We start from the raw sequence: 14298 nt of genomic DNA, 5'->3' as shown, positions 1-14298 counted from the left end.
CAGCCAGTGTTCTTAAGCACCCAGGCATCTCTCCATCCTGTTTGTTTGTTTGTTTGTTTGGGACAGGATGTCTCTATGTAGCCCTGGCCTTGCGCTCACAGAGATCTGCCTGCCTCTGCTGGGATTAAAGTCAGCGTAGTCTACATAGTTTCCGGCCAGTTAGGGCTACATAGTAAGACCCTGTTGTTTCCCCAAAACACAAGAAAAAAGTTGTGTGTGTCTGTGTGCCTTGCATGTGTGTAGCATGTGCTCCCTTATGAGCATGTCTGTTAACACCACATGCAATTGGAATGAATAAGACATACCGGAGTTAAACCTTTTTGTTTCAAAACGTATGCATTTGATATCGTTCATTGAGTTCCATGGCCACTTGAAGGAGAACCTGCCCAGGTGCGAGAGGGAAATAAACAGGGCTGTGCCATCCCCTGGTGAAACTGGGGGTCCTGTACCCTGTACTGCGGAGCCCCTCAACTTGTACAGAGCCACAGTGGGAGCCTTACTAGGTTATCCTCATTACCGAGAAGCAGAATGACAAAGTCATCTCACTTGCTCCCACCCTGACTGTCCTGCCCGCCTCTCCCCTTCTTATTCCCAAGCACCAATCAGCAGGAGAAGACCTTCTGTGGCAGGAGAGGTGCGTTTTAAGGCTGGAACGTTTGGGCTGATTTTTTTCCCCAGTACTTAGAATGGAGGGAGGGGCCTTGAGGATCCGTGTCTCCAGTGGTACAAGGGCTTTATTTATTTGTTTTTGTTTTGCTTTTTAAAGCAGAAAGTGTTCAGGGAAGCATTATATATTAGGGCTTCTCCAGGGCCTATGCAGGAAGCAAGTGAAGCGAGACACTTGGAGTGCAGGTGAGGAAGAGAACGCCATCTTGCTATGGTCATGAGAGTCAACAGGAGGCCAGCTAGGAAGCCAGATTGCTGTCTCTATACAGGACAGGGACAAGAACGCTTTGCTCTGCATCCATTCCCAGAGGAGCTGACATCTTTTGGGAAGGGCGGAAAGAAGACACACTGAGAAGTCCCTGCCGAGCTGGGACCCACCCTCCTCTGAGCCCTGTCCCTACCTCACCAGGCACGTGAGTCCTGCCTTGCCGGCTCCTATCCTTTGTGAATTGGAACTTCTCATCTGAGAGTGGGAGGAAAGATGGCCTCCCAGACTCATGGAGAGAATGAAACTCGGAGATAACTTAGTAGATGCCATCCCAATCCCTGGAGGGTGATGGGTATCTAACACAGAAGGGAAAGATGGCCGAGGAATGATGAGAATTTCTTAGTATTTTTCACAGCTACTCAAAGGAGCCTTCTTCTGTTTGTTCTGTTTGTTTGTTGAGAGAGGCTTTCATGTAGCCCTGGGTGATCCTGAGTTTTCTGTGTAGCCAAGGATGACCATAAACTCTTGATCCTCTGTCTACCTCTAAGTGCTGGGATTCCAAGTGGGAGCCACCAGACCCTTAAATACTTTAGCTGTGTGTGCGTGGTGGTGCACACCTTTAACCCCAGCAGTCAGGAGATAAGAGGCAAGAGGATCTCTGTTGAGTCAAAGTCAGCCTCGTCTACATAGTTTCCGGCCAGTTAGGGCTACATAGTAAGACCCTGCTGTTTCCCCAGAACACACAAAGAAGTTGTGTGTGCCTGTGTGCCGTGCATGTGTGTAGCCTGTGCTCCCTTATGCGCATCCCCAAAGGCCAGGCGAGGATGTCCAGTGGCCTGCTCTCCTGTTCTCTGTCTTACACTTTCTTACGGCGCTGAAGCCGGGCTGTCAGTCAGCCACACGCCTTGATTCTTCGGCGTCTACCTCCTCCCACTGCTGGGGCTGCAACTGAGTCTTACTTCATGCAGCTCTCAGGCTTTGAACTCAGTCCTTTTGTTTGTGCGGCAAGCACCCTTAGCCACTGAGCCATCTCCCTAGGGCCCCACGCAAGAATAACTTCCTGGAGCCTGCTCTGTCCTTTCACTGTGTGGCTAAGGATCGAACCCAGGTTGTCAGGCTGGGCTGCATGTGACTGCTAAGTCATCTCCTGAGCCCCCTCCCCTAATCGTTTTTTCAAGGTCAGTCAGGAAGGAGAGCGGATGTAAATCTTAATCCTAAAATGTTTGTCCTTGTTTGTGGATTGTCTTCTGGCCCAGGATCAGGGGTCAGCTGTCGCAGAGAATCAGTTGACTGAGTTGCGCTTTGACCGTCTCTGCAAGGTGACAAGGAGGCATGCAGGAAATACAAGATTTAATGGGTTCCAAATACTTGTCCCCAGAGGCAAGAGGACTGCCAGGGAAGCTTAGCATCCAAATAAAAGGGAGCCAGAAAATGAGGGGTCAGGGTAGTCCACCTGGGGCAGCAGAAAGGGTCCTGAGCAGTTACCATAGCCCAGGCCCATGGGCAATGGAGCAATTCCTATCCTACAGCTAGCCTCTGCTCCTCATCCTTGAGCTAGCCTCTGCTCCTCATCCTTGAGCTAGCCTCTGCCTCTCATCCTTGAGCTAGCCTCTGCTCCTCATCCTTGAGCTAGCCTCTGCTCCTCATCCTTGAGCTAGCCTCTGCTCCTCATCCTTGAGCTAGCCTCTGCTCCTCATCCTTGAGCTAGCCTCTGCTCCTCATCCTTGAGCTAGCCTCTGCTCCTCATCCTTGAGCTAGCCTCTGCTCCTCATCCTTGAGCTAGCCTCTGCTCCTCATCCTTGAGCTAGTCTCTACCTCTCATCCTTGAGCTAGCCTCTGCTCCTCATCCTTGAGCTAGTCTCTACCTCTCATCCTTGAGCTAGCCTCTGCTTCTCATCCTTGAGCTAGCCTCTGCCTCTCATCCTTGAGCTAGCCTCTGCTCCTCGGGGCACCTCTTCTTTCTAACTACTAACGAAGTAAAGTTTTGAAGAATACTGTTTATTCTGTATTTTTTTTTTTAAAGAAACATCTCTGCAATGCGGTCAAAGATGGTCTTGTAATCACAGCGTTCCTGCTTTCACTGAGCACTGTGAGGGCAGGCATGTGCCACCAAGTCCAGCCTCTTGTACCCTTTGTTCAAGGGGGAGAACGCTGACCAGCCATCTAGTACTGGGACAGTTAGATGTTACCAAGTTGGTTTTGTGGTTGGTTAGCCCAAGTTAGTTTCCCTGCACCTGGCTATGGGATTGAGGAAGTTGTGGACATGCCCTTAAGCTGAGATGCTCCCAGGGGCTCCTTGGGTGACATTCTCTCATTAACACCCCTGACCCTGACCAGAAGACTCAGGTGTCTGTCTGTCTGTCTGTCTGTCTGTCAAGCTGTAGCACTTGTGAGGCAAGAACCAGACTCATACCAGTCTCCCCAGCACAGTGCTTCTCATCAGATAACAAAAGAATGTCCTTAGAGCTTTGGTTGAGTGGCAGCAGGAACACGGACAAAGCTGGGATGGCCAGAGCACAACGTAGGTGAGGAAGGCTTCAAGCTGCAGGGGCTGTACGGAAGGTGCCTCAGTTTACCCAACCAGAAAGAACTCGGTGAAGCTGCCAGCGGAGTGGACTTTCAGGTCCTACGAGCTCTTTGCACAGGCAGGGATGACACCAAGGCAGGGTCACCGAGTCTCCACAGGGACATCGGCAGGGTCGGAGGTCACAGCGGCAGGCTGCTGGCTGCCATTGCTGTTTGGGTCCAGGGCAGGAGGGACAGGTGGCTTTGGGCTCTTGGGCTCCAGCTCCCGCCTGGTCCTCATTCTCCTGTAAGGAATGAGATAGGCTCTGTGAGGATGGCTCAGCATGAGGTCACATTGTCCAATCGCCATGGTTACAATTGGGAAGGACCTTCAGCCTCAGCCGGGCTCACTGTGGCTCTCTGTCTGTTTAAACTAAACTGCTAAACTGACGATGAATGGAATGGCCGCAGTCCAGGCTAAAGGAAGCCATTCAAGGTTTGCGGCACGATTCCACATGCTGAGTGTTTTGCTAGGAATAGTTAAGAGCGTCTTATGTAATTGAGAAGAGAACTGACTTAAACCGTCTACAATTCCAGGGCTTTCAAGGCTGAGGCAGGAACATCAAGATTTTGAGGCCAGCCTGAGCTACATAGGAAGACACTGTCTCAAGCAACCTAGAAACTGTATAGTCTATGGTTCTATATTCCATAAAATTCAGTAGTTAACAATGATGAGTTCTGACGTGATATTCCATCCACTGATAGATCCTAACTCCTTAGGAGACGCTGGAGTTCAATGCTTCCTTGTTTCCAATAGTTTCCCATGGTAACACTCCAAAGGCTTTAAAAATAACATTAAATGCTACTATTGTTGTTGGTTTTGAAACAGGGTCTTAAGTAGCCCAGGCTGGCCTCAAATTCATCCTTCCGGTGCTCCTGCCTTTATCTCCTGAGTGCCCCCACACTTGATGTATACAGTGCTGGGAATCAAACCCAGGCCTTCGCATAAGCTAGACAAACGCTCCACCCATCAAACCACATCCCCACCCCTGTTACTATTACATGCTGTGGGGGGGAATGTTTTCTTCCAAACCACGTGGATTGGGTTTGAACCTCAGCTCTGACAAAGAGGTCAGGAGGGCAGAGACACGCATGGCGGGTGAGCTAACACTCCGCACGTGAAATGGGTAAGCTGTCTGTGTATGGGGGAGGGGAACCAAACGGTTCTGAGCATCCCATATACCTGTTGTACATCTTCAGCAAGATCAGCACCAAGGTGACAATGATGACGACAACCACCACGATGGCAGCCACGATGGCTCCGGAACCTGCAGAGAACGTGGGAGAAGCCCTTGGCAGACACACAGGAGTCCCCGGAAACCACGGGAGCTTTGTGGTGACCCCAGGGCTCCTGTGGGCATGGCAGGCAGAGGCAGAAGCACCCCAGAAATTTGGAGGCCCTCTAGCCTGCTTTTTGTTGGGGTATGGTGGGGAAAATAACAAAGAGGTTCTGTGGAAGCAAAGTAGAAGGCCAGGACTGGGCTGGAGAGGTGGCTCAGCAGTTAAGAGCACTGACTGCTCTTCCAGAGGTCATGAGTTCAAATCCCAGAAACCACATGGTGGCTCACAACCATCTGTAATGGGACCTGATGCCCTCTTCTGGTGTGTCTGAAGACAGCTACAGTGAACTTATATAGAATAAATAAATCTTTTTTAAAAAAAGTCAGAAGGGCAGGACTGATACTGAGGGCATCCTCTGACCTCCACATGTGTGTCAGGCACACTTGTGCACACTTATGAGCAAATGCAACCATAAGTGAGGGTATGCACACGCTTGCGCACACACACGCATGCATGTATGCACGCGCATACACACCAAAAAGGTAAATGAATTCAAAATAGGAGAGAACAGAGATGGTAAAGACATGAGCTGATATGCAAATTGGGAGTAGCCCCAATGCGTCATTGTCATGCATAGTTTGGGTACAAATGTCGGCCTAATTCTCATACTAAAACCCACAGTAATGATCTGCTCCCCAGCTATTGGACTGTATTATTAATCACTGACTTTAATTAGATTTAGCCATTGAATTTATAGTTTGATGGCGCCATTTCGAGGTGACGGAAACCGTATGGGGGAGGGGCTAGGGGGAGGAAGGGGCACTAGAGGCCCTTGAAGGTCATCTTACCACGTCTCTTCCAATCTCTGCCTCCCGGCATCCTGAGTGGGCAGCTCACCATACCCTCTCGGCCCAACGCCATCTCAGCTCAGGCCCACAGCTGAGGAGGAGCGGGGACTGAGACCTGAGCCCGCACAAATCTTTAAGTTGATTTTTTTTTCAGGCATTTTGTTACATCAATAAGAAACTGAGTCTCACGTATCCCAGAATGACCTTGGCCAGTGATTGCACTGAACTCCTGATTCTCCTCCTCTGTCTCTGAAGGGCAGGGATCTGCGGTCTGTGCCATGGTGTCTGCCCATCTCCTCAGCTCTAAATGTGTGCAGAACAGGTCAGTAAAACTTCCTCCCCTCCTTTTTGATAATGTGCGATTAATGTGATTTTTTTCAGATGATTTTGAAAACACAAAAATAAGTGAAACATGGGAGAGGATGTTCACTGGTCATCTACACATGTTCATATGGTTCACCTTGATGCAGCCATGGGTGAGCGTACCACAGTCTGTTAAGGTTTTAGGAATAGGGGTTGGAGAGAGAAGGCTTAGCAGTTAAGAGCATTGGTTGTTCCTACACAGGACCCAAGTTCAGTTCCCAGAACCCACACAATCTCTTACACCCTTCTGTGACTCCAATATCTGTAGGGCCTGACGCCCTTCTCTGGCATTTTTGGGTACTATACACTCCTGGTGCACACTTATGTAGGCAAAACACCCATACACATAAAATAAGAACAAATCTTTAGGGGTTGGGGATTTAGCTCAGTGGTAGAGTGCTTGCCTAGCAAGCACAAGGCCCTGGGTTTGGTCCCCAGCTCCAAAAAAAAAAAAAAAAAAAAAAAAAAAAACAAATCTTTAAAACCATCAATCGGGGCTGGAGAGATGGCTCAGTGGCTAAAAGCACAGGCTGCTCTTGCAGAGGGCCCAGGTTCCATTCCCAGCATCCATACCCTCTGTGACTCTAGTTCCTGGGTATCTGACGCCCTCTTCTGGCCTCCAAAGACACTATACACACTATGCACTTAGATGTGAGCAAACGCTCATGCATATGAAACGAAGCCAAAATCATATATAACTAATCAGTCTATGGCCAGGGCGGGGGCACCTTTGGGGAACAGGACCTTGGAGTCGTTGGTATTCCTTGTTTTCCGATGTCACTTTGAGTGCACTTTGAGAAAAGTTATCCTGTGGGAGTTACCTCCATCTGATTGGCCTGTGGACCTGTGCCTGCACGGCCATTTTCCCGAATAATGATTGATGTGAGAAATCCTGGGCTGTATCAGAAATCGGGCTGAGCAAGCCATGGGAGCAGGCCAGAAAGCAGCACTCCTCCATGGTCTCTGCTTACCTCAGGTTCCCATGATAGACTGTGAGCTGTAAGCTAAAATAAACGCTTTTCTCCCCACGTAGATTTTAGTCATGGTGATCCTCACAGCAACAGAGACATAAATTAATATGCAGGGTCTCATATAGTTCAAGTCATCTCAAACCTATTATGTAGTTGAAGAGAACCTTGAACTCCCAATCTTCCTGCTGCCACATCTCCAGTGCTGGGTATCGAACCCAGGCCTTCATGCCTGCTAGGCAAGCCCTTTACCAACTGAGCTACATTCTGGGCCCAACTGACTGATTTTCTGAAGAGCTGCTGTCAGCTTTTCTTATCCCACGAACCCCTGGTCTTCAATAAACACTTCCCAGAACTAACTCAGTCCCACATTCGATCATTTGCCCCTTAAGAAGTAGGAGGGAGGGTTGGGGATTTAGCTCAGTGGTAGAGCGCTTGCCTAGAAAGCGCAAGGCCCTGGGTTCGGTCCTCAGCTCCAAAAAAAAAAAAAAAAAAAAAAAAAGAAATAGGAGGGATGTTTGCCTTTTAAAAATAGTTTGTAGGGGGCTGGAGAGATGGCTCAGCGGTTAAGAGCCCTGACTGCTCTTCCAGAGGTCCTGAGTTCAATTCCCAGCAACCACATGGTGGCTCACAACCATCTGTAATGGGATCTGATGCCCTCTTCTGGTGTGTCTGAAGACAGATACAGTGTACTCATATAAATAAAATAAATCTTTAAAAAAAAATAGTTTGTAAGCTGGATGGTGGTGGTGCACTCCTTTAATCCCCGCACTCTGGAGGCAGAGGCAAGCAGATCTCTGTGAGGCCAAACCAGTCTTCAGAATTAGATCCAGAATAACAGTTTCTACACAGAGAAACTCTCAAAACAAAACAAAACAAAACAAAAAGGTATATGAGCATTTTATCTTTAATGCTGTTGTTATCTTCAAGGCAGGATCTTTCTCTGTGTAGCCCTGTCTGGCCTTTGAACTCACAGAGATCCCCCTGCCTCTGCCTCCCCAGTGTTGGAATTAGAGGTGTGCACGACTTAGCAGGCAGTTAACTCTTCAAGGAGACCTATTTCAATATCTTGAAAGATTCAAACTTCCATCCCTCCCCAGACTCTAGGATTTGTTGAAGACATCGTGGAGGTACTTGCCAGGGCACATGGTGCGCTTAGCGAGCGTTTCCACAGGGACCAGGCCCTCCCCAGGGCTCGCTTACACGCTCACAACAACTCCTGCAGGGAGGGAACTGAGGCCCAGGACGAAGTAGCCAAGAAGCCATGCACAGGGTTGTCAAGTGATGGGACCAGGAAGCTGACCCCAAAACTGGCCCTGGCGACCTTCCCCCAAGTCCAGCTTACTTTTATACAGGATGTCTTCTCCCCTGGTCATGTTCAGCGAGAAGACGGCGTCCCCCAGAGTGGTGGCTGTGGTCATCTCGACCCTGCTGAGAGCAAAGGAGAACTTTTGCTTAAACCGTGGCTTAGTCTTACCGTGTCTGTACCAAGCATCTTTTGCTCGTTGCCTGGATGACTCTAGAATTCTCAAACACACAGTTTCTTTTGACAGCAAGTAGAAATGAGGCCCATTCCTAAAACCTATGCGAGTGAAAACAGTGCCTCAGAATTATAAGGAGCTGCCCTCCCTCCCCCCCTCCCTTCCTTCCATCTCTTCTGACAGGGTCTCATGCAGCCTAGGCAGGCGCCTCACTCCATATATGGCTGAGGATGACCTTGAATTCCACCTCCCTAGTGCTGGGATCACAGATGTGCACCACCGTGCTCAGCAAGGAACTTGGAACTTGGTTTTTCTTTTGAAAATATTTTTTTATTTATTTAGACTTAATTACTTACTTACTTAATTTATTTATTTATTCATTCTTTGGAAATGAGTCCTTTCACCTGCATGTATGTATGTATGTGTGTGTCTGCTGTGGTGGAAGTCAGAAGGAGGCATAAGACCTTTGGGACTGAATTTACAGATGGCTGTGAGCGTCCCCTGGAATCTGGGACCAGAACTCAGGACCTCTGGAAGAGCAGTCAGTGCTCCTAACCACTGAGCCATCTCTCCAGCCCAGAACTTGATTTTCAAAGCAGCGTGAATTCATCACACTCCTCCTAGGTCACCGCTGGGAAGACAAACTCAACCCAGTCAGGTCGGGGTGGGATGGGAGGTGTATGGTTAGCTGTCTCACCACCGGGAGGGAATACCAGGATCGACAGAGAATGCCTCAGAAGCAGAGCGGTGTTATAAATGGTTGTTTTGAACTGCAGGGCTCAGGAAAAGAAGGGAAATAAGTAAAGTTTCACTTCAGTATTTTAGAGCCTGAGGACCTAGCATGCTATTTGTATGCAAAGCCCTGGGTTCTACCCCCATATATCTCTAGTCATAGATCCAGGGATATAGATATAGACAGATAGACAGACAGACAGACAGACAGACATATACATAGCAGCTCCACTGGATTTGGTGAGACAAGGAACCTGCCCTCTTCTCACATTTCTCTTCTGGCTACCTCAGGCCTCAGCTCTACTCTCTAGAGCAGTGGCTCTCAACCTTCCTAACACTGTGACACTGTAACACAGTTCCTCATGCTGTGGTGATCCCCAGGCATAAAGTTATCTTCACTGCTACTTCAGCACCGTAATTTGGTGACGATGACGAACCGTGATGTAAATAGCCGACATGCGGGGTATCTCATAGATGACTCCCATGCAAAGGGTCGAGACCCACAGGTTGAGAAACACTGCTTTGCAATAAGCCTCCCCAAGAGCTTCTGACACCCCTCCCCCAGCTATAATGGCAACAGGGACGTGCCTGAGACATGAGGGAGGCCCTCTTCACAGTTGGAGGTTCTGGTGGCTACTTCCACAGGAAGGCTCTCAGTGGCCTGGTCCTGTTCACCTAGGATAGACTCTGCCTTTGCTGTCTCAGCAAGTCCAGGGTCCCGTCTCCCACACTGGCTCTTGTGATTTTTCAGAACTTCCCACAGCTCGGCTTCCCCTCCAGAAAACCTCCAGGACTCTACAGCCCTCCCCTTGCTCACCTGTCTTCTGTCCTTGGCTCTGGTCACCTGATTGCCTTAGACTGGCTGGGGCCAGCCACATGCTCCTCCCCAGCAGGAAGAATACAGCCTCAAGCCAGCCACCCTTCCCTGAAGACTCCCACCCAGACAAAGTCAGCAAAACTGCTCTCTCTCTCTCTCTCTCTCTCTCTCTCTCTCTCTCTCTCTCTCTCTCTCTTCCCACAGCCACTGTGAACCAGAAAGCACAGCTAGTGTCCTTGTCTTGGCTTTGCACATTCCTTGTCACCCCTTGAAGTAACAGCCATGTCTGGTTCTTTGTCAACTCTGTCTGCCTGCCCCAGATAAGGCATCATCTCCCCTTGCCGATGGGAAGACTGTAGTGAGGCCCAGAATTCCTCCCGGCTTCTGCTTGGCTGCAGAATGAAGGGCCTGGCCCCAAGGGAGCCGAGGGTTAAGAGCAAACTGTGAACACAACACACAACACTACTTTTTTTTTTTTTTTTTTTTTTGAGACGGCATGGATTGGAGGTTGGCTTCGAACCCACTATATAGCCACTGATGAACCTGAACTGACCCTCTGGCCTCCAGGTCTCCAGCGCTGGGATTCTAGGTGTGTGTGTTGAACCCAGGGCTTCACGCTTGCTAGACAAGAACTCTGCTTACTGAGTGACATCTCAAGTCTGGAAAGTGTTATTAGGAGTTCAGTGACCTGGTCATGGTGGTAACATCTGTAATCCCAGCCACTGGAGCAGGCCAGAGGGTCAGGATTTCAAGGTTATCCTCAGCTACAAACAAGAGTTGAGGCTAGCCCAGGATAAGTGAGATACTATATCTCAAAACAAACAAATTAACTAACAAACAGCCTAAGGATGAGAATTCAGGATGGAAGGCTCCCTGCTCTGTTCTTTCTTTGGAGCTGGGGACCGAACCCAGGGCCTTGCGGTTGCTAGGCAAGCGCTCTACCACTGAGCTAAATCCCCAACCCCCCTGCTCTGTTCTTGAGGAAGGATCCCTGCCTTGGCCTCCACAGCCCGGCAGAGGCACTCAGATGCATTTGCCCACACCTTCTGTCTAGCTCCACAGCTTCCTATACAAGACGCCACAGGACACAGGGCTTCCTCCCCCATGGCTTCCAATCAGGACCTGAGGCTCAGCACTGCAAAGTTCACCATTGTGCTCAGTTAGCCTGAAAGCTATGGAGTTGCTATGTGGACATCACCGTGCCAACTGCAGCACCCGCATTCTACCCTGAGATGACCGGTCACTGTAATAACACACAGACGCACACATACACACACATGCATACACATACCCACTCCCACCCACGCCACTAGTCACACAAATACACACATGTGTAGATATGTGCATATAAACATATACACACATGCATACACCTCATACCCACTCCCACCCACTCTCCTATTCACACAAATACACACATGTACTTATGAACATATAAACACATATACATACATATACCCTCATACCTATTCACATCGTTACATCCAAGCATGAATACACACACACACACACAAACACAGGCACAAATACACGTGCATGCACACACACACACACACACACACACACACACACACACACACACACACACACACGCACGCACTAACCAGTGAGAAGCCTCCCAAGGGCACAGGACACAGGCTCCTCCTCAGGTCTGTCTGGGTTCACCTCCGGGGCGCCGGGTTCAGGTGCCGCTGGCCAGTCACTCCTCCTTCAGGAAGAACAGTGAGTGATCCCAGAGCCGATCTTGCCTCATCCCGGCAGTGAGAGCTCTCAATGGCATCTCTGTTCCTGCCACATCAGAGAAGGTGGGAGGAGGGCGGTGAACATCAGTGGCCAAGGATGTGGGTGTTTTCATGTGTGGGGGCCCCAGCAACTGTAGTTAATGAAGCCAGACCCAAGACAGGGGGGACTGAGTTACTGGGCGTGCCCATGGCTGTGGGACGTTGGGGATACTCTAGGGAGGGCAAGGCTGGCTTTTGCAGACCAAGGCTAATTTCACAACTACAGTAATGAGCATGACTCTTGGGCTTCACTGCAGGATCCCATCCCACCCTCATCTTCATTCTGGAGAGGAATATGCAGCCACTGTGCCCATTGTACAGAGGAGGCACCAGAGGCTGAGTGGACAGGAGCCTCACCTAGTGTAGCTGTTAGCAAAAAGCTGTACTGTCTGGGCTCTGGGAAGGCACAGCTGGTCTCCATGGATCCCCCTCAGATTGCTTCCCAGAGAACACACACAGAAGAGATGGTCTTCGTGAGCATTGAGATCGACGGAAACCCACCAGGGCTAAGGAAGTTTCCAGGTTCTGCTCACGGAGCCACAGGGCTTACCCTGGCCTTTGACCCCAGCTCCTGCTCTGCCCGCCCTTGACCACACTCAGGATCCACCTTCAGCCTGACTTAATTCTCACTAGTCTCCACAAGGGCCGGGTTGTTAACTGCCTCTTAACTGGTTTTGTGTGGGGGCTGGGCTGGGAAGTGGGAGGTCATGACCCTTTACTTACTGACTCATCCCCCTTTGATTACCCCTGGGGTCAAGTGTAAGACATGTTAAGAGGTTAAATGCTGTCCCCCCAGCATCTCAAATGCAACCTCTCCGCTCTTGCCCTCTGTCCAGGCTCCTCCCTGGATAAGACAAGAAAACCAAATCCCCAGCAGACAAACTCACAAATAACCAACCACAACCCAGAGTTGCAGTAAACCATGGAAGCCATTCACCTTCCATGGGTGGGACAGAGCCTGGTAGGTAACACTCTTGCCTAAATGTATGAAGCAGCGTCAGGCTCAGTCCTCAACACTGCATAAACAGTGTGCACACCTGAAACCTGGAAGGGTCAGAAATTAAAGGTCATCACTGGCTGCCCATGGAGTCTGAGTCTGGGCTACATGAGACCCTTGTCTCGAAATTAAAAAAAGAAAATCGGGGCGTTTGCTGCCAAACCTGATGATCCTAGTCCAATCCCCAGGACCCACATGATTTATAAGGAGAGGGGACTTGTACAAGTTGTACTTTAAGCTCTACACATGCATACACACAAAATAAATAAATAAAAACTTAAACGAGATTAAAGAAAGTCTCGATTTTCTGAAATACTGGAGCTCATTGGAGCTGCAGACAATGACCCTCACGTCAGCACTTGGTCGTTTTCATCCGCTGACCCTACTCCCTTCTGTCATCTTTTCCGCATACCAACCCTGTCGGGTTCAGGAGCTCTGCTTTGTGTGAAACCTCATGGATACTAGGTCAGCGGGTAGCGGGGTGGCAATTCTACCTGTGTCCAGTAGGTGGCGATAGCAGTTAGCTGTAGGTCAGTAATTGGCCTGCCGAACCCAAGAATTTTTCTGCCCTGGAAAAGCAATTCTGTGGTCTCTGAAAGTTTTCTTCTGTGGGTTAAATATCTTCCATTTCAGCAGTTCTTAAAGTGGGCTAGAGGGAGCCTGTGATACATATAATGGATTTTTTTTTTTCTTTTGGGGAACACAGACTTGTGAATCTGTGACTACTCTTGAACTTTTTACATAGACCAGACTGGCCTCAAATTCCCAGACATCCAAGTGCTGGGATTAAAGACCTGTGCCCTCATGCTAGGCTCAGAATGACTTTTTTTTTTTTTTTTATATCCCTGATCTCTGCCTGAATTCTGTCATTACAACCTGGCCTCCTCACCCAATGTCCTTCACAATTCCTTTTTGGACCTGTTTCAGTAGAGCTTTTCCGTTGGTCTTGTGGGGATTCGATTAGAAATGTAGCTGGATGTGGTGACACACACCCAGGTACCCCAGCCCTTGGGAGGATCATGAGTTGGAGGTCAGCCTGGAGTGCAGAAGGCTGTGTCTCAAAAAAACAAGCAAACAGGGGCTGGAGAGATGGCTCAGCGGTTAAGAGCACTGACTGCTCTTCCAGAGGTCCTGAGTTCAAATCCCAGCAACCACATGGTGGCTCACAAACCATCTGTAAGGAGATCCAGTGCCCTCTTCTGGTGTGTCTGAAGACAGCTACAGTGTACTTATATATAATAAATGAATAAATCTTTTTAAAAAAAAAAACAAGCAAACAAATAACTGGCTAGGGTGTGGCTCATGCGCTGGATATAGTGGCATATGTGTGACCTAGCACTCTCAGACAGAGCTATAGGCAGGAGAATCAGGAGACAAGGTCACCTACCTGGGTTGAGATGTCACCTAAGTGGGGTAGGGAGAAAGAATTCTGCTAGCCAAGAACGCAATGAAACCAGTACACTCTTCACTCTCTGGACAGACAGGTGACTGATCTGCTGGGGTTCAGTAGATGTGCTACACTGGAAACCAAGCTCCCCGTCAAGGCCAAGGGATACACCCCTCACCCCCCCTCCTCATCCTCTGTCCTCTG

The 14298-nt window shown here is 49.3% G+C and overlaps 1 protein-coding gene across 1 annotated transcript in view; it reads right to left on the bottom strand.

Annotated features, from left to right (window-relative positions):
- Positions 1-2213: 2213 nt before the first annotated feature.
- The window catches only part of Ncmap (non-compact myelin associated protein), a 28297-nt gene continuing 16212 nt past the window's right edge, over positions 2214-14298 (bottom strand). Inside the window, exons 2-5 of the mRNA XM_032888205.1 lie at positions 11534-11717; positions 8245-8330; positions 4623-4707; positions 2214-3684 (exon numbers count right to left, since the gene is read on the bottom strand). Coding sequence (XP_032744096.1) covers positions 3543-3684; positions 4623-4707; positions 8245-8320 — 303 coding nt within the window. The 5' untranslated portion in view covers positions 8321-8330; positions 11534-11717 and the 3' untranslated portion in view covers positions 2214-3542. The remainder of the gene's footprint in view (positions 3685-4622; positions 4708-8244; positions 8331-11533; positions 11718-14298) is intronic.

This window comes from Rattus rattus, chromosome 1 (assembly GCF_011064425.1).
Source record: "Rattus rattus isolate New Zealand chromosome 1, Rrattus_CSIRO_v1, whole genome shotgun sequence".
Taxonomy (NCBI): Eukaryota; Metazoa; Chordata; class Mammalia; order Rodentia; family Muridae; genus Rattus; species Rattus rattus.
Note: the sequence above shows the minus strand (reverse complement) of the source record. Positions and strands in the feature narration are given on the sequence as shown.